Source organism: Paroedura picta, chromosome 14 (genome assembly GCF_049243985.1).
Source record: "Paroedura picta isolate Pp20150507F chromosome 14, Ppicta_v3.0, whole genome shotgun sequence".
NCBI classification, from domain to species: Eukaryota; Metazoa; Chordata; class Lepidosauria; order Squamata; family Gekkonidae; genus Paroedura; species Paroedura picta.
The window spans coordinates 38,403,694-38,422,710 of record NC_135382.1 but is presented as its reverse complement, the minus strand read 5'-3'; the positions used below and the strand labels follow the sequence as shown (position 1 = coordinate 38,422,710).

Genomic DNA, 19,017 nt, shown 5'->3' with positions numbered 1-19,017 from the left:
AAGTCATTTGCACATTCATTTGTCATCAACAGAGTAATCGGGTATTGATGTTGGGGCTATAAGTTGGCAGAGTTTAAATATGCAAGAGGATCCGAGCACCAGGATGCTTAAAAGAATAAAATTGGTCTATCAAGAAGAAAAACAAACTACGTGTAGAACGAGAAGAGGAGAGAGATTCCTAACTGTCTAACTGTCATCTGCAGTCATTCTGTCTGTTGAGGAAACAAGCAGGAAGAAAGTGCACTCAAAGAAGCAGGAAGTCTCCAAAAGAGCCAATCAGTGCACTGGAGGGGATGATTTGAAAATATCAGGAAGTTCCCACTGTAACTATGCTAAATACACAACTCCTCTGATGCCACCTGCAGGACATTCTCCATATTCTCTTCACTCATGCACTCCATAGTTCTTGCCTCTTCCAACGAGACACAGGTGTAACTCAGCCACCTGGGGTGACTCTCCAAGGAAATGAGGCAAAAGAGTGTAAAACTAGTGTTTTGCCCACAATACGCATGCAGACAACCCCCCCTCCCCCCTGGGCCCATGTGCACGTAACAACAAAAGAAAGAAGAACGAAAAGAAGTATTTTTCAGCACAGGATGTAAACTGCTTGGAGCTAGTGAATCACAGTGGCGGATAAGCCATAAATTCAGCGGTAAACCAGGCATGAAATGAGCTGTTAAAAATATATATTGTTGAACCGTGAACACTGTTTACGATTTATGGCTGGCCACTTCTGCAGACGATTAAAACTTCCATTGACGCAGACTCCGGCATTAACCAAACGGTTGGTCTGATTACGAAAGGTTTATTGACAAGGTTTGAGAAAAGTGTTCCGTCCATCCCTTGTGCCTCATACCTCTGCTCCAGCCCCGGAAGTTGTCTGTGTGTCGCTGTCACAACTTCCTGCAGCAGTGAATTCCACGTGTGAATGACTCGTTGGATGAAGAAGGACTTCCTTTGACCTGGCTTATGCTAGATAAACATGCATGCTCCTACGATATGTAATTTTGGCCCAGAGAAGGGGGGAGAAGTGAACTGAGAAGGGAAAGAAGATATGCACAGCCATTTAAACACCAACAACAGCAACGCTGCAGCTCCCTCATGGCAGGTGGATATTAAATGTGAGTCCCAAGGTTGAATAGGTCAAAAGCTTCCTTGGCTTTGGAACTACGCAGCTCCTTTTAAATAACAACAAGAGTGGAATTATTTATCTCTCCCTCCTTTCTGGACTCATCGCCGGATGATTGTGCAACTTCCCCCAGGAATACGAGGATCTCTGCCTGTCAGAAAGAGATGGAAAACGATTTTTGCGCAGAAGAGAGAACTAATTTTGGAGGGTGGTAAGAGTCCGGGAGAGGAAGGCCAAGAACCCTATGACAGTGTGCACCATGGAATGCGCGCATGCGCTTCTAGGCTCTGTCTTTCATAACCTGGCTCAGGATGGGGTTTTGTTTTGCCGAATTCTGTAAGGTTGCATAACAGTTGTGCAACTGTTCCTGATGCACATAGGCACGTGTACGCACAAACACACACGGTCAAAGGAGAATAGAATATTAAAGTTTCGAAGCCCTGGCATCTGAGGGGAAACAAACACACTTAAAGGGATTTTGGACCTGGCCCATTTGCACTTCAGTTGTGCGATATCATTTGGCATTGATATCAAAATGATAAAGCAAGGCAACCAGGCACAAACTTTTGTTTGCTGGAACACAAATGGCACACTGAGCAACGCTGCCGCAGTCCGAGGATGGGGTCTGGCCTGCAGGCACCTGTGGAATTCTGATACAGTGTGGTGGGTGCAGGCACAAAATGGCCACCACAAAATGGCCGCCACAGGAGGCAGAGCCAGTCCCAAAATGGCTGCCAAAGCTTCCTTTTAGCCACATGCTGGAATGTGCCAAAGCCACATTTGAAAACCTCAAAACTGGAGACTGGAACTTACACCTTCTTCCTTCCACTAACACCCAAGCACATCCATCTGGCTGTGGATTGTTGATTTCAATTTTTGTACAGCAGAAAATAATTGTTCTGCGATCACTCGTTCACAATTGCTTTTGCATGATCTCTCCCCCCCCCCCCTTCTCTCTCTCTCTGGGCGTCCGTGGTTTGGCCAAGGGCCCTTCAGAACAAATTCCCGTTCACTGCTACATTCCCAATGCACCGAGTGACTCCTAATTTTAGCAGGCGGACAAAATGTGCTGGTTTGTATGCTGTAAACTGGGCTCTACCTGGCACCTTATAAATAAAACTGTGGGTGGGATCTTTTTAAAAACCCATCCTTGCCAACTTTGCTTCCCCTTCTTCTTCCCCCTTCTTAAAATATCTTCAATTCCTACCCCAGATTTTGACCCAGAAGGATCACAAAGGTGGCTTACACAAGAATACCTGTTTGGGAGTGCTTCTGTTCATTACTGCAATGGCTGTTGGCTCCGGATTGGGAAATACCTGGAAATGGGGAGTTACTTCAATGCCACAGAGCCCACCCTCCGAAGTAGCCATTTCCTGCAGGGGAACTGATCTCCGTAGCCCAAAAAAGAGTTGCAATTCTGGTAGATCTCCAGACACCAGCTGGAAGTTGGCCAGCTGCCGTCATTTGCATTCCACAGGTCTGTCCCCCAAATCTTCACTGGCTTCACTTTCAAGAGGATGCCTGGGTTCAGTTCCCCTGCAAATGTGCAGAGAAATGGCAGGACGTGGAGGAGGTGGAGGAAGAGGAGGAGCTGCTTTTTTTATATCTTGCTTTTCACTACCCAAAGGATTGTATTACGGTGAAGACTGGAGTCTCACGGCACTCTAGGAATTCCCTCTATGGTCTTTACCATAGAGACTGAGGGAATTCGTAGAGTGCCGCAAGATACAACTTCTGCATCTTCACCCTAAAATGATGTTGCTGTGTAATTCTGTGTTGCTCTCCCTCCACCTTTCCCAGCCCCACACTCCATCAAGGGGCAGTGGGAAGACTTCCACCTATTCAGGAGCCAAGAGGTTTCCAGCTACCATTTATACCCTTACCCAAGTGTCCACCCACCTGCCTGCAAGCCAAAGACAGCAGGAGACTCCAGCCGTGACAACTGTGCTCTCATTCAGATCATCCACAGACCACGCTCCGCTCGCAAAAACAGTCCCTTGAGCAGTTTTACAATCCCACAGAAATTAAGCAGATGGAAAGAAGCTCCCTTTTCAACTCAGGTAACTCAGCAAGCTGTTCTGACTCATCAGTTGAGTTTAATGGCAAACGAAAACCAGCATCCAAGGAGGGAGACGCTAGTCCAGACATCACGACAAAGAAAACTCCAGAGTCAGAGCCCGGAAGCAGCTGCCAAAACTGCACTCCGCATTTCACGCTTTGTCGAGTGTGAGAAAAATATTTGGTGGGCGTATTTCTTGCAGCACACCGAGGAATCCACGAAAGCCACCTTCCCTCCCATTCATCAACGAAGGAAACAGTGGAGGTCCACTGTTCTTTGCTCTCTGCGCTTTTTTTAACTAGAGTTTACTTGGACGACAGTCGGTCTTAAATAAACGAAATGCAAGCAAAGCACCCATCGCTGCTGTCCAACATTCATGCTGAAGGCATAAGACCATGACCTTTAGTCGGTCGAGTCCTAAATGCTGTTTATGATTGAGCCCGCCTTGGTAAATAAAAATGGTGTTATTCGGGGCTGCTCAGATTTGTCGAGCTCTAGCCGGCCTGGATGCCATGTATCTCCCAGAATGCCTCTCCTGATATAAACACACACCCACACCCACAAGCCCATTAGGAACGCAAACAAACAATTTGGCAAGACCCTTCTTCCTTTTCTGGAGGACCTCAAAGTTGGTTCTACTGCAGACCTGGAGGTCAGAGCTGGTGGGATCTTGAAAAACAAATGTCAGCATTTGAGGAAAGATGGAGAGTCTGTTACGAGAACAGTGGTTAAATCTAGAGTGAGAAACATATGAAAGGAAAGAAACCCCTGGATAATTATGTATAGAATTAAATAGAAGTTATATTGAGACAGTTTTTATTCTCTTCGGTGTCTCCCTATTGATACAGAACTGTTATTTTGAATTATAGTGAAATAAGGTTTTTGTTCAAATGTCCATGTAGATTTGCAGAGACTATAAGCGTATTTTGGAACAAGTGGTCATAATGGAAGGGCTGGGATGGTGATAACAGATCAACAAACTTGGTGAAATATCAAATATTAAATAATGTTTTCGGATGAGAGGGAGATTGGGCAATTTATGTATAGAATCTGAAGAGGAGGAGAATTTAGATCTTTATTGATCTTTATTATATAGTGAACAATAGTTCCTAAATTGTCCCATGACAATTCATCCACCCTTTGTAGGTGACTTGGAGGGGACTGAAGGAGGGGGATGTCAAGCACTGTCCAGCTCATAAATCTGACAAAGGGAATGAAACTGAGGTTTTAAAAAAGAAAGACAGAAAGCAATCCAGACGTAGGATCATTTTGCTATTAACTTTTGAGGATTATTGCATGTGACAGGTAAAGTTCATGAAGCACAGAAGAATCACATGTCCTGAAACTGCCTTTCCAAGTAGCAAAAGAATCCCAGTGTGACCAAAATATTGATGGTAGTTTGTTTACACAACTCTTCCGTAATGTCATAGCTCCAACCAGCCTTGGGGGGCTTTGTGCTCAACTGGGGACTTCCTGGTCCTTTGAACATGCTTCCTCCCAACTGCCTTCAGAGGAACAATCGTTAGTCGATTAAACAGTTAGGACGCTCTCCCTCCCTCCCTCCTTTTCTCTACCAAGTTATTTCTCTTCTAAATCAAACTATTTCTTCTTTAAGCAACTGGTGTTCTCCTCTTCCTCCTTTGCATATTTAGACCCTGGAATGACTGCTCATCTCCAGACTAAAGAGATCAGTTCCCCTGGAGAAAATGGCTGGAGATACTGGCCCTTGACTAGGGTGTCCTGTTTTCTTCTGGCCACCAGCAGGAGATGGAGGGAGGGCTGTTGGGAAACTCCTAGAGATTTGGGGATGGAGCATCCATTTTCTCCAAGGGAACTGATCTCGGTAGTCTGAAGATGAGCTGTAATTCTGGGGTCCCATCTGGAGGCTGGCATCTCGACTTGTAGCTCAGGTCTGGGCCTTGAGTAAATTGGCCCCTTGGATCCAGGGTTGACCCAAGATATAGTTAATGGCTGGGGATGCCAACCCCTAGGCAGGACCTTGGATCCTCTGGAACAGGGGTAGTCAACCTGTGGTCCTCCAGATGTCCATGGACTACAATTCCCATGAGACCCTGCCAGCATTTGCTGGCAGGGGCTCATGGGAATTGTAGTCCATGGACATCTCAATGACCACAGGTTGACTACCCCTGCTCTGGAATAATAGCTCATCTCAAGGGGGCAGAAATAATTTCCCCTCAAGAAAATGACAGTTAGGGAGGGTGTGGACTCCATAATATTATACTCCTCTGAGGACCCTCCCCACACCAAATCCCACCCACCCCCTAGCCTCCAGGTATTTCCCAACCCAAAGCTGGCAACCTTATTCACTACAGTTCGTTTAATTTAAACTGCATTGTGTGTTTGTGTGTGTGTGTCACTGTTTTAAAGTTGGATCCCTTCAAGAAGAAAACTGGGGAATACATATTCGACATTCATCGTATGTTCTTTTGAACCCCAGTGCTATCGCACAAAGATCCCACATGGTGGGTTCTAGCAATATGCTCTGACATAGAGGTTTATACATCACATTCGGGTTATGCACAACATTCAGGAGATACACTTGCAATCCTTTCCGCCGTTTAAAAGATGTCTGTGGACACACAGAAGAAATCCAACACATGGATTCAGGGCCAACTCTCCCTTTCCATCAAACCCGGGGAAGTGGATTTTAAAAACCAACCGAAACGAAGTTTTTATTTTCACAAAGTCATAAACCACAATAGTAAGAAACCCAAATATTTTATTGTATAGATACTTGGCTGAGGAGACGGAAACACAACAACAGCTTGAAAGGCCTGAAAGCTGGCCTGTAAAAAGATCAGGCAGAAGCCAAACAAACACCATTTACAGTAAACTTTTTTCTTTCTTTCTTTTTTTTACAAAGGAAGTAAGTACAAAATACATCGTTTTTCATAGAAAAAACAAAAGCAAATATACACAAACTGCAGACACTTGTGGCCTACAGATAAGACCAATGCAGATTAACACTCTTCAAAGGCAGAGAAGAAACCCCGAGAGACGACTGAGAAACTGAAAGCCTTGTCCTTTTTCAAATTTGGATCGGTCCACCGGTATATTGACAATGCCCCTGTCTTGTTTCCTTCCCACTTTATTACTAGAGCACCGCAGACGCTGAAGAGCCCAAAACAAAGGGCTGTAGTGTGACCTGGGCCAGTGCTGCACACCTTGGATCAGGGGTAGGCAAATGGTGGCCCTCCTGACGTCCGTGGACTACAATTCCCATGAGCCCCTGCCAGCAAAATATATTTCTAAATTGCATTGAAAGCGCATTATCTAACGTGTGCGGAATCAGCAGCCCGGAAGAGCCCATTCTGGTCAGATCTCAGAAGCTAAGCAGGGTTGGCCTTGGTTAGTATTTGGATGGGAGGCCACCAATGAGGTCAAGGGTCACTATGCAGATGTACCAAATGGCAAGCCACCTCTGAAGGACTCTTGCCTTGGAAACACTAGCACCTGCTGGCAGGAGCTCATGGGAACTGTAGTCCATGGACAGCTGGAGAGCCTGATTTGGGTGTTTCCTCTTTCCCCCATTGCTGTGTTCCAGGTCTGGGGACCAGATCCAACCAGGAATGGATTTCAACTGGATCCTTGAGAAGTTCAAGCCATGGTTTGCAATGAGATATTCATGGTAGGCCAACACCTGCAAGCCTCAGCTCCTTGCTATGAGTCCCCTCCACAATCTAGTGTGTGGCATAGTCCTTCTGATGACCACTGTGATCTCTGTCACATGGCACTCACGGTAGCGAAGATATTTGAACAATTTGTTATTCCCGCGAGAAGATTTCTGGAGTGGATTTGGTGGGATGAGTACCTGTCCCTAATTAGCACCTGTTCATTAAGTGTGGCTCATGTACAGACCTCAAATTCCAGAGCACCGATTTAAGCATGTGTGTTATGCTTTCAAAAACGAATAAAGCTGACCTTTGCAATAGATTGCTTAACATAAATAGCTAGGACATGTTCAAATGATCACCTTATGGCACTTTGTGACATTAGTCTGGAAGGCAAGAAAAGATGCCAGATATTGCTCCAGGATATGCAAGCAACTCCTTTGGATTTCAGCTATAGTTTTTGTCAAACATGAAAGTTTTATGTCAATGCAAATGGTTCGCTCCTAACATCTAGCCCCTTTGAAATCACTCCTGGAAGTTACGTGCTATTCGATAGGTTCAAAGTTAGAATCTGCATGTAATCTACATACATAATGCATACGAGAACACAAGTCCAGCCCTATTGGCTGTTTAATAATAATAAAATATATGTAAATAATAAAGCCCAAATCTGTACAAACCAAGAAGGCAAAGCACATATCCTTCGTAATGATACTTAACCTTCTAGCAAAATAAAGATGATTTTTAGAGAGCATTGCTTATATAGGATATGACCAGCACTGCTGCGTAAAATAAACGGCATTTAATTGGAAATAAAACAATGCTGCCTTAACTTTCAATCAAAATGTGCCCAGACAGGAGTCCTAATTCCTTGACTTCTGGCAAACCCCACCTGGCTTCCTAACTTCCTTACATGGTTTGGCCAGCAAACCCAGACTACCTTTATTTTCCCTTCTTGCATAGAAATGCACCGTTTCCAAAAAAAAAAAAGGCCCTTTGTTTCTCATCCCACCTGCCCAGAAAGTTACCACAGGTTCACCGTCCTTTCCAATAACTCCAGAACAAGCCTATCACCTAACATTTTGACGTTGTTCTCAATGGATCCAATTTATCCTGTTGTTGACCATTCAAGAGTTCCCCAAGTGGCAGGTTCTCTTTACAAAAAATGGGGGGGGGGGGAAATACCTAGGGAACTCAATTGAGCTGCCTCCAAATTCTCCATCCACCTTGGTCCTTCTTCTACCTAACGTCAGCCACGTCCTCGGTGCCCCCGCCCCCCTCATTTCAATAACAGTCTAATCCATGAAATGTGAAACACTGCCTTCGGAGAAAGAAGGTTGTACAAGGGAGATGCTAAGCTCTCTGCCCCGTTATCGGAACTTACAACCGTTGTCAGGCGACCGGAACATGAAAATTACATTTAATACTTGACTGAGCTGACGCCGATAAGGTGTGAATCGGTTAGATCAGAAAGGTATTCCCCCACCTTTGGTTCTGTTTTTCCCTGAAGGAAGAGTTTGGCTAACAAGAGTTTTTGTCATATTATATTTCAGGGCAAACACCATCACGTTTGGTCTTCTTATCTCTCCAGTCCTCGGCAACGTTCTCCTGCCAACGTCCTCCAGGAAATTTACTGCTTCACGGCAAAAATTCGGAAGGCTTTTCCATCTCTTGGCGTCTTGACGCTGGAAAGGGAGAACCAAGAACAAGCTCAAGGGGGGGGGGACATACGAAAACCACAGGGCATTCCCCCCTCACAAAGTGGAAGATATGTCATTTATTTGCTCGTGTCATCGCTGTTGCTGGGGGCCCAGGTCTTTTTGAGATTTTCCTCCTGTCCCTCTTCACAAGTGGTGAAGTGCTGTCACTTCTGGCACCAAAGCAGTCGTGAAGCCATCTCATGGGAATGGCACTCTAGAGGTCACCCCAAGCACTATCGCTGGACCACAGAACTTTGAGTGAATTCTAGATGGTCTCCCCCAACACCATGACATCACTTCCTGTTTGGTGTCAAAAAGGTCATTTCATCGCCAACCCCCCTGCCCAAACCCATCCCCAGTGACTCCCAGGGGGTAGCCAGCTGTGATTGACAAAAGATGTCCAGCCTATCAGCTGTACAGACATGAGACCACCGGAGAACCAGCTTGAAGTCGCTCCTCTGAAGAAAAGTGGGGATCAAAGTTGGGAAGAATGATTCTCTCGGCTCTTCGACATTCAAACTCTGTGTTCAAAAGCACACATTCTCCCGGAGTTCCCGTGTCTGAGCATGGTTTTTCAAAACCTGTCTTGCTCTTCTCCTATTTTTGTCTTAGGGGGGAAAGGCAGGGGGAATCTGAAGCCAGTCTTAGCCCTGAGAGCTTCAGATCTCAGAACTCCTGATGGTGCCTCTTTTGGGAAATTCCCAGCATCCCCTTGTCCCCTGTGGATAAAGGGCCAAGAGGGCATAACACGGGACGTCAAAGATCCGGGAGAAGGCTAGCCAAGAAGTACTTTCTCAGACTCTCCAGTGGAACCAAAGACCAGAATGGCAGAGTGGTGACCCTTGGCATCGGAACCGTGCTGGCGATCCAAGGACACGTTGGCAAGGAAACTCAGAGATGCCAGGTTATTTATTAATGTTATTTATAATCTGTTGGAAAATGCAAGATCTGTTGTGGGCATGATTTGACAGAGCATGAAGGATATCCAACATGGGGCATCAGAGGAAATGTGCAGTTAGTGCATTTATATTAGGAACTTCCTGGAGCAACTTACCTCTCTGACTGGATGCCATTCTTCAGGGAACCTTTGTAGTATTTCTTCTTCTCCACAGGCATCACATCCACGTAACCGCCAGCTTGGTCTGTAAGGACTCCAGCGTGCACGGCTGCCTTGCAGATACTGGAATTCTGGAAGAGGGAGAAGCAATCACTTTTAACCAAGGAATGGAGCATCACGGAGTAGCCAGTGGAGGGCAGGCAGCCACAAACCACCTCTGAACATCTTTTGAGTTGAAAACCTCATGGGGTTGCCAGAAGTCAGCTGTGACTTGATGGCCAAGACAAAAATTAAAAAATCCTTACCCAATTTCTAGGAACCCTGATCTGGATGGCCTAGTCTAGCCCATCTCGTAAAATCCCAGAAGCTAAGCAGGGTCTGTCCTGGATGCGGGAAGAAGTTGTGTTTTATATCCCACTTTTCAGTACCCAAAGGAGTCTCCAAGCAGCTTACAATCATCTTCCTCTCCCATCAAAAAACACCTGAGAGGTCTGTGGGGCTGAGAGAGCTCAGACAGAGCTGCTCTGTGAGAACAGCTCTAATAGGACTGCCACCCAGCTGGCTGCATGTGAAGGAATGGGGAATCAAACCCAGCTCTCCAGATTAGAATCAAAGAGTTGGAAGGGGCCTCCAGGTCACCTAGTCCAACCCCCCCCTTTGCAGAATGCAGGAAACTCACAACTACCTGCCCACCCACAGTGACCCCAATTCCATGCCCAGATGTTGCCCCCTCAAAAAAAACCCACAGTCTGGCCTGGAAGAAATTTGCCCCCCTACCCCCAAAGTGGCGGTCGACATTTCCCTGGGCATGCAAGAAAGAGCCATGAGCCATGGACACAATCCCTTCTGCCCACCCACTCACCATCTGCCTAAATTCACAGAATTCGGCATTTCTCTCTAGCCTCTGCTTGAAAACGTCCAAAGAAGGACAACCCGCCCCTCCCGAGGAGGCCTGTTTCACTGAGGAACTGCTCTGACTGTGAGGAACTTCTTCCGGAGGATTCAAGTCCACCAAAGGACTCTGGGGTCGCTATGCAAAATCGACCTCTGTTTGCCTCTTGCCTTGGAAATCCAGGCCTAGGATGAATTTGTTCTCCTGGGCTGCAGCACACACCGCTGACGAGGAGCACGACACCCCTTGACGGATGACCGCATTCCAGAACTGCTTGGGGCACTGACTAATCGTCGAGAACACCGATCTGCCGAGAAGCTCAGTCTGAGTTCGGGAAGATTTACGGGCTCTGCTGCAAAGCAGAGAGGAAGAAACCCTCTCTGTGTCCCTCTCGGCCTTCGAATTCCTAGCACAGGCATCCTCGAGGTGCCAAAAGGCGTCCATGCCACGAGCATATTTATGTATGGATCACCCACACAGTCTATACATCACTCCGTCCCTCTCGCACACCCCGGGCCATAAAAGGACGGCTTTTGTCTCTCCCCGTTTACATTCATCCCTGCCTCCGTGTTGGCAGCAGGCAGTGTTTCCGTCGCCAGCTCGGTTTTGGGGGTTTCTATATATGGTCAAGGAGAACAGGGGAGCACGGTCAACACGCGAGAGCAAACTCTCCAAGAAAAAAAACTGACTTAAAAATAAAAAAAAAACCTCTCTGCCCTCAAGCGACCAAGCCTGGTTGTTCCACAACACCCCATTCACTAGGAAGGCTTCCTCCTCCGCGTCTGGTCCGTGGTGTGTATTTCTGGAAGGAGCTGCCTGCTGATAATTTCCACCTGTGCATGGCGAGCACACCCCTTCCTCCCCTTCGACCCCAACCCTGAAGGACCCCAGAACTCTTGAAGCCACAGGGCAGAAGTCAGAGATGCCAGTCTCTGGAGGGCCCTGTTGACGCCAAGCCGGCTGAGGCATGCCTGTGTTCTCCGTAGGTGCTTTAAAAGATATATATTTTTAACGCTCCAAGTCAGCTTCATTATGCATGTTTCCATCTGCAGAAACTCAGCCTCGGCTCACGGCCTCACAAACGGTGAAAGACAGAGTCACTTTTGATCTTGCAACAGAAAAACGCTCTCTCTCTCTCTCTCTCGCCTCATTAGCGTTCCAGAACACGGCCTGGGAAACACACGTCCCACCCTCCTTGCGGAGGGAGCCTTGGACTCCCGGTGATTTTGGTGCAGGATCACCCTCTGGCCGGAGAGCTTTCCAAAGCTCTCTCGTGGCTTCATAAGATAAGGCTCCCTTCCCTCCTCCGTGCTTTGCCTGCTGGCGGGCGCCGCAGTATTCAACACTTGGAAACCAAAGGGGTGACTGGAAATACAAAATGTCCTCCGTTCAGTTTATTCGCATCAGAGGCCACAAAAAAAAAAAAAATGGGCGCTCCAGTTCTGTAGTTAAGAGCAGTGGCCTCTAATCTGGCAAGACAGGTTTGATTCCCCGCTCCTCCTCATGCAGCCAGCTGGGGGAGGGATTTAACCCCCCCCTCCCCCTTGTATTTTTTAAGCTTCCAGATTATTCAGCAAGCCCGGCGGTTCCACCAAGTTCCGAGAACCGTCTGTTTACAATCAGCATTGCCCCGATCTGTAGATTTAAGTATTCACAGTTTCGGCCATACTTGACTGTGAGATGCACGGTGGCTTGGTCCTGCCCCACAGCACCAAAGGTTTAGATAGGCTGGCTCACCCCTGTTGGGGGGAAAGGAAGAGCTCCAGTTCCTGTCAAGTGAGCCGTGTTCCTGCCTCGTTGCCCCTGAGAGGCACTCTGGACTCCCCACTGCAGCCTTCAGTGGCTGCCTGCTGCGATTCTGACTCGAGACAGTTTGCTGGCATCTTTGGCCGAAGTTGAGGAGAACCAGGGGCACCACTGCTCTGGAGAGCTTGTTCCCCTGCGAGAGCCAGCAGATTGTGCCTTTTGTTCCTGACCTTTACAGAAGAGGACGTCTCCTTGGTCCTTTGACAGCATCCTGCAACTTCTCAAGGGGCTCAACGCCAGACCCTCAGAGGTTGCTGATCTTCCTGGGCTCCATCCCCCGAACCCCAAGAATTTCCCAACCCAGAGTTGGCAACTGGAGAAGTAGCTTTCTGGCTTGAAAAAGGCTCTTAAGTGCTCTTCAGTTTCCCACCGGAGGCCTTTTTCAATCCAGAAAGCCAGCAGTACGGTTGCCAACTCTGGGGAGGAAAATGCTTGGAGATTCAGGAGGCCAGGAAGGACAACTGCCTCTGTGGGGCACAGCACTGCACAGTCCACCCTCTGTCATTTTCTCCAGGGGAACTGATCTTCATAGCCTGGAGATGAGCTGTGATTCCAGGAGTACTCCAGGTTCCACCTGCAGGTTGGCAACCTTTTACAACAACCCTCCAAAGCAGCCCTTTTCCTCAGGGTAACTGCCTCTGACATCTGCATACTAGCAGCAATTCCAGATCTTGCTATCCCATGCAGCCAGGGTGTAGAAGACGTCCACCCACTCAGATAATGCACAAAAGCCTTGGAGAGATGCATTGCCCTGGCCTCACCCATTGTGCCAAGCAGGAAGTGGAGAGGAATACTCACATCTGCATATATATTTGTGCCGTAGACTGGTGCCCAGTAGGAAGGCTCTTCCTTGCAGTAAGCTGGACAGTAGGACCTACAAAAAAAATCACAACATGGATATTAATTTTTTTTTAACTCAAAAGAGTAAAATCTGTGTACTCCTTATGCAAGGGCCTATTTTGTACAGATGAGCTGAACCCATAGGAACATCCTTCCAAGGTCTACAGCTTCAAGGGTGGCATCCACACATGCCCTATCTCTCAGTTCTCATCTATCCATCCATCCATCCATCCATCCATCCATCCATCCATCCATCCATCCATCCATCCATCCATCTGTGCGTTTCTGTCAGTCTGCCATCTATTTCTTCCTTCCTTCCTTCCTTCCTTCCTTCCTTCCTTCCTTCCTTCCTTCCTTCCTTCCTTCCTTCCTTCCTTCCTTCCTTCCTTCCTTCCTTCCTTCCTTCCTTCCTTCCTTCCTTCCTTCCTTCCTTCCTTCCTTCCTTCCTGCCATGGGAAAGACAAAAGGATAAAAAGAAAATGCAAAAAAGAAAAAAAAATGATTACATAATCACATCTGTCTGTTAACTCATGTAGATGTTTGCTAATCTGCTGCCCTGCACCATGCCAGAACCCGAAATGCAGCTTTGCTAGACTACTAAGCTATTACGTTCCCCAGTGGTGACCCCCACTAAAGCGGGCGTGACTTTTTACCTGGGGCAGTGAGCAGCTGGTTTCTTGAATGGGCACAGCTCCTCTACGGTGGTGTAACAATCCAGCGTCTGCACTGTGGGAAGACATGGTAGAGTCAGCCTCGGGGCCCACAAATTGGAAGGAGACCCTTTGCTAAGAGCATGACGATTATGCTGTAATAACAATCTTAAATCAGAAGCCGAGATTCTCTAATGGCATTTCCTTGCATGCTGTGCCCAGAATGAACCAATTCTGTTATCTCTTGCTAGGAGCTAAATGGTTTGGTCTAGATCAGGGGTAGTCAAACTGCGGTCCTCCAGATGTTCATGGACTACAATTCCCAGGAGCTCCTGGGAATTGTAGTCCATGGACATCTGGAGGGCCGCAGTTTGACTACCCCTGGTCTAGATCAAGATGGGCGGCCACGTTAGCCTTTTTGTAGTAGTATAAGAGAGCAAAGAATTTGGTAGCACCTTCAGGACTAACACGGTCCATCTGTCCTCATATTAATTTTATTTATTCATTAATTATATTTGTTGATGGAGGATCATTGTCCATGGGGTCGCGATGGTTCGGACACGACTTCACAACTAACAACAACAGCAGCAATTTGTTGACCGCCACTCCCAGGCCTTGCCAGCCAAATCATAAGCCTGATGGATTTCCGCTCTGTATGGCTACAGACGGTGCCCCTCAAGGACACGGGTCAAGAGGAGTAGCCATGTTAGTCTGCCTGCAGTGGAGGAAAAGAGTCTAGGAGCACCTGAAAGACTAACAGAATTTGGGGCAGGGGGGGGAGCTTTCATGAGTCACGGCTCCCTGAAGCAGCCATCTGGCGTAGGAAAGCTAACTAGGAAGCTGGTGAGAGGGAGGGTGAGAAGGGACAAGCCAGCACTTGGCTCCTGTGCCCCTTTCTTATATGTCCGGGGTAATGCCAATCACCACTTTGAGGTTTGGAAGGTATTTCCTCCAAGCCAGATTGGCCCAGAGATCTTGGAGCTTTTTCTTTTTTGCCTCCCTCTGGGCATAGAGCAGGGGGTCCACTGGGGGAAAGGTAGTTGTGAATTTCCTGCACTGTGCAGAGGGTTGGGCTGGATGACCTCTGCGGTCCCTTTCCAGCTCTAGGTTTCTGGCTAGAACCTCAGGATCCATCGATGCTTGTCTTGCCTAGATATAAGCTAGGCCTGACCGGAGTCATCAGCCACCGAGTGATCACACGTGACATGGCACATGGGCTTCCAGATGCAGCCCGAACTGTTTGCACAACAGAGTAATTGCTAGAATGTTGTTTTTTTCCCCTCTTCCGGGAATTTGCTGAATTGCAAGAAGATCCCTTCATTTAAAGAAGAAGAAGAAGAAGAAGGAAAAACATCCAAGGCTTTTTGAACTGGCCTCTTGTTTCAAGGGGCCCCTTTCTTTCCTGAAACTGTCATTTCCCATTCTGTAGGCTCTTCCGCCTGCCAGGTTTTAAGTCAAACACTTCTGGCTTCCAAAGGCCTTTGATTCCGCTGGATTTCGGAACTCTCATGTCTTTGTGCAGCCTAAGAGAGGGCTGGCAATGAACGGTATTTTGCCTGGATCAGAACAGAAAAGGGCTGGGGAAACGGGTCCATTTCTGAACAATGTCATTCCTGTTTCTTGCCCTGTGCTTCTGGTCATTATGAAAATTATCTCTTTCAGATGCTTGCAAAAACAAACCACTGGAGGGTTTTCTTCTCCCTTTCCCCTTCTGCAACAGGAAAGCCTCATTTCAGTTCAAAGTCAAAAAGCAAGACTCATCTTGGACTTGGGTGCTTTAAATTTTGGGGGGGCCTGCTGGGGAGCTGGGCACATCTGGGCTATTCCTCAACAACACGCCACTTTTAAGCTGCAATAAGTGCGCCAGGGAGGCGACCCTGAGTCTCATTTTGCAGATGAAAAGCCTGCACTGCTCACAAACTATTTCACCGGAAGGAGCCAAAGCTTTGCAGGGGGAGAAAGGGAGAGTGTGGCTACGGTTAGGGTCACCAGGGAGTTCAATATGGCCCCGTGAAAGCTCTTGGAATGAGAGCCATTCTAGCCAGCTGTTATGAATTTCAGACAGATGTTAAGGGGCTCAAGGAAGATTGCCAGTGGGTGGGCAGGAAGGCTGAAAGGGTATTTCTGGTCCTGAGAGGCGACTCAAGGCGTGTTAGCCCACCTGTCTCAGCTTTACCCATGAGTAGGGGTGCCAGCACTGGGCTGGAAAATACCTGGAGACCATACAGGAGGAGCCTGGGCAAGGTGGCATTTGGGAAAGGATTTCAGTGGAATATAGTGGAATAAAGCAATGTTTCTATAGCAACGACTTCCCAGGAGAGATGACACTCTGGTTTTGGGGCAAAACTTTATGGTAAGAAGCTAATTCTGCCATAGAGTTTTGCCCCAAAACCAGAGTGTTGCCACCGCCTCCCTCGCATCCTGATGTCACTTCCGGGTGACCTACAAACGTTGTGTTTTTTCCAGGCTTCTTGCTTTCCGGCTCATGGTAAGTCAGTCGCCTGTCAGTAAGTCCATGGGACCTAACTCTAGTGACAGCAGTAGATGTCTAGGCCTTCCCCCTTCCCCCGTCCCCCAACCGCCAGGTCCTATGCTAGCAAAATTGCCATCTAGGTACCTACTGCAATTAACTAATGGTGCTGAATTTAATTAGTTACCTACTGTAATTAACTACTGGTGTTAAATTTACCATTTTAATGTTTATGGATATTGTTTCATTGGTTTTGCGGCCATGAAATTTGACTGTTTTATCGTTGGTGTTCTCCGTCCCGAGACAGCCAGGCTGAGACGGGCAGTATACAAATTGATAGAATATACATGATTGTTAATTGTGTATATGCAAACAGAGGAGCACTGCACCCCTTTAAGAACCCCCGACAAGGATCCCCTCTGTCTGAAATCATCTAAAAGAACTCTGAATGATTACTTTTCATGACTACGTGAAGCGTCTTTATTCCGGATCGGATCCTCGGTCCATTGGAGTCGGTATTGCCTGCTCAGACCCACAGCCTCTCTCCACGGTCTCCGGCGGAGGACTTTCACGGCATCTCCAGCCGGGTCCTTTCAAACTGGAGGTGTCGGGGATTGAACCTAGGGCCTTCTGCATGCCAAACAGAGTCTCTATCCTCAAGCCATGGCCCCTGCCCGATGACAAGAATGGGAATACCCCGCTGCCCCCATTAAAAGACTCACCTGTGACTTTCAAAAGAACGAAGGAATTTGAAGGTTTGAATTTGCTGCGAAAGACAAAAGAGGGGAAAATTGAGTGAGCAGACCGTAATCCAAACAAGATGTGTGTTCCAAAACGAGACCGGTGTGCCACAGAAGGAAAAGAAGGAGCCGGCAGCAGCCGAGTCGCAGCCACACAACCGTGACTCAGCACTTCCTCCAAGGGAGTCTCCGGCCTTCCTCCTCGCTGCCTGCAGAGCCTGCCAAGCGACCCGCTGGAGCAGGGGTAGTCAAACTGCGGCCCTCCAGATGTCCATGGACTACAATTCCCAGGAGCCCCTGCCAGCATTCGCTGGCAGGGGCTCCTGGGAATTGTAGTCCATGGACATCTGGAGGGCCACAGTTTGACTACCACTATGCTGGAGTCATGACCCAGCAGCTCAGCAGACAGGGATAAAAGGTAAAGGTAAAGGTATCCCCTGTGCAAGCACCGAGTCATGTCTGACCCTTGGGGTGACGCCCTCTAGCGTTTTCATGGCAGACTCAATACGGGGTGGTTTGCCAGTGCCTTCCCCAGTCATCACCGTTTACCCCCCAGCAAGCTGGGTACTCATTTTACCGACCTCGGAAGGATGGAAGGCTGAGTCAACCTTGAGCCGGCTGCTGGGATCGAACTCCCAACCTCATGGGCAAAGCTTTCAGGCGGCTGCCTTACCACTCTGCGCCACAAGAGGCTCTGCAGACAGGGATGCCAACCGGCAAAGCAGCAAAGCAAGGCCAAAAGCTGGTCTCCCCAACACCCAAAGGACCCACGCGGCTTTGGGGGTTCTCTCCGCAAGCAAATTACCTTAAAGATTCGATGCCGTGCCTGGCGGACTTCACAAAGAAGTCGGCCCTGCCCCTCCGCGTGATGTCCACCAGGCCTCCTCGGTTGTCCAGCATCCCAGAATGGATGGCGGCCCTGCAGATGCTGGAGGACTACGGGAGAGAAGGTCAAAAGGAGTTGAACGGAGCGGTGGACCATGGGCAAAAAGGCGTCCCTAGACGGGGGTGAAATGCTCCCCGGCTTGCACCCCTGAAATCTCCAGGATTTCCCCATCTTGGAGTTGGCAAGCCTGTTGCTAAATGCCAAGAAAAGCACAGGTGAAGGCTGGAGCTATAATCTGGCCACCTCACCCCAGAGCAGCCCTCTATTAAACTCAATCAAGTCCTCCGCATTCAAGAGCTTGCTCCCAAGCAGCATGGGATGAATCACAGTCCTGGGAGTCGACTTCCCCGCAGAAACCTCGGCTGCCTCTACTTACACTTTCGTAGAAGGAAGTCCCAAAGACTTTGGCCTTGTTGTTCAAGCAGCCAGCCGGACACAGGTATCTAGCAACAGAAAGGGATGCTCAAGGCACGATGTTCGCTCTTGTTAGAACTGGCCTTTGGACCCAGCGGGAAAGAGAGGGAATCTTTCTAGTCTACAACCCAAAGGGTCCCTAATCTTTTTGATCCTACAGGCAGCTTTGCTATTTTGACAAAGTGCAGCAGCCGCAGCCATAAAATGGCTACCTCAGGAGGCGGAGCCAGCCACAAAAGGGCTGCCACGGGAGGTGGAGTCAGCCTCAAAAGGGCTGCCACAGGAGGCGGAGCCAGCCTCAAAAGGGCTGCCATGGGAGGTGGAGCCAGCCAAAAAAGGGCTGCTACAGGAGGCGGAGCCAGCCTCAAAATGGCTGCCACAGGAGCCAGCCTCAAAAGGGTTGCCACAGGAGGCGGAGCTAGCCTCAAAAGGGCCGCCGCAGGTTACACAGCACATGCTGCAGGGTACGTGAGCACAAAGCCCCTCAGGAACCAAGCTTTGCTATTCCAGTGTTAGGCTTAAAATTGGCCAAGTTGTGCACTAGGGTGGCCAACCTCCAGGCGCTGTCTGGAGATATCCTGCTATTACAACTGACCTCCACGCAACAGAGATCCACCCCCCTAGAGAAAATGGCAGCTCTGGAAAGTGAACTCTATGGCATGATTCCCACTGAAGCCCCTCCCCTCCCCTCAGGCTCCACCCCCAACATCTCCCAGTATCCCTCACCCCAAAGGTGGCAACC

General features: G+C 48.4%; 1 protein-coding gene across 1 annotated transcript in view; it reads right to left on the bottom strand.

The window, feature by feature from the left end:
* Positions 1-5,911: 5,911 nt before the first annotated feature.
* Positions 5,912-19,017, bottom strand: part of CRISPLD2 (cysteine rich secretory protein LCCL domain containing 2) — a 32,719-nt gene continuing 19,613 nt past the window's right edge. Inside the window, exons 9-15 of the mRNA XM_077310025.1 lie at positions 18,238-18,304; positions 17,781-17,911; positions 16,958-17,001; positions 13,769-13,841; positions 13,074-13,149; positions 9,575-9,708; positions 5,912-8,505 (exon numbers count right to left, since the gene is read on the bottom strand). Of these exons, the coding sequence (XP_077166140.1) occupies positions 8,451-8,505; positions 9,575-9,708; positions 13,074-13,149; positions 13,769-13,841; positions 16,958-17,001; positions 17,781-17,911; positions 18,238-18,304 (580 nt within the window). The 3' untranslated portion in view covers positions 5,912-8,450. The remainder of the gene's footprint in view (positions 8,506-9,574; positions 9,709-13,073; positions 13,150-13,768; positions 13,842-16,957; positions 17,002-17,780; positions 17,912-18,237; positions 18,305-19,017) is intronic.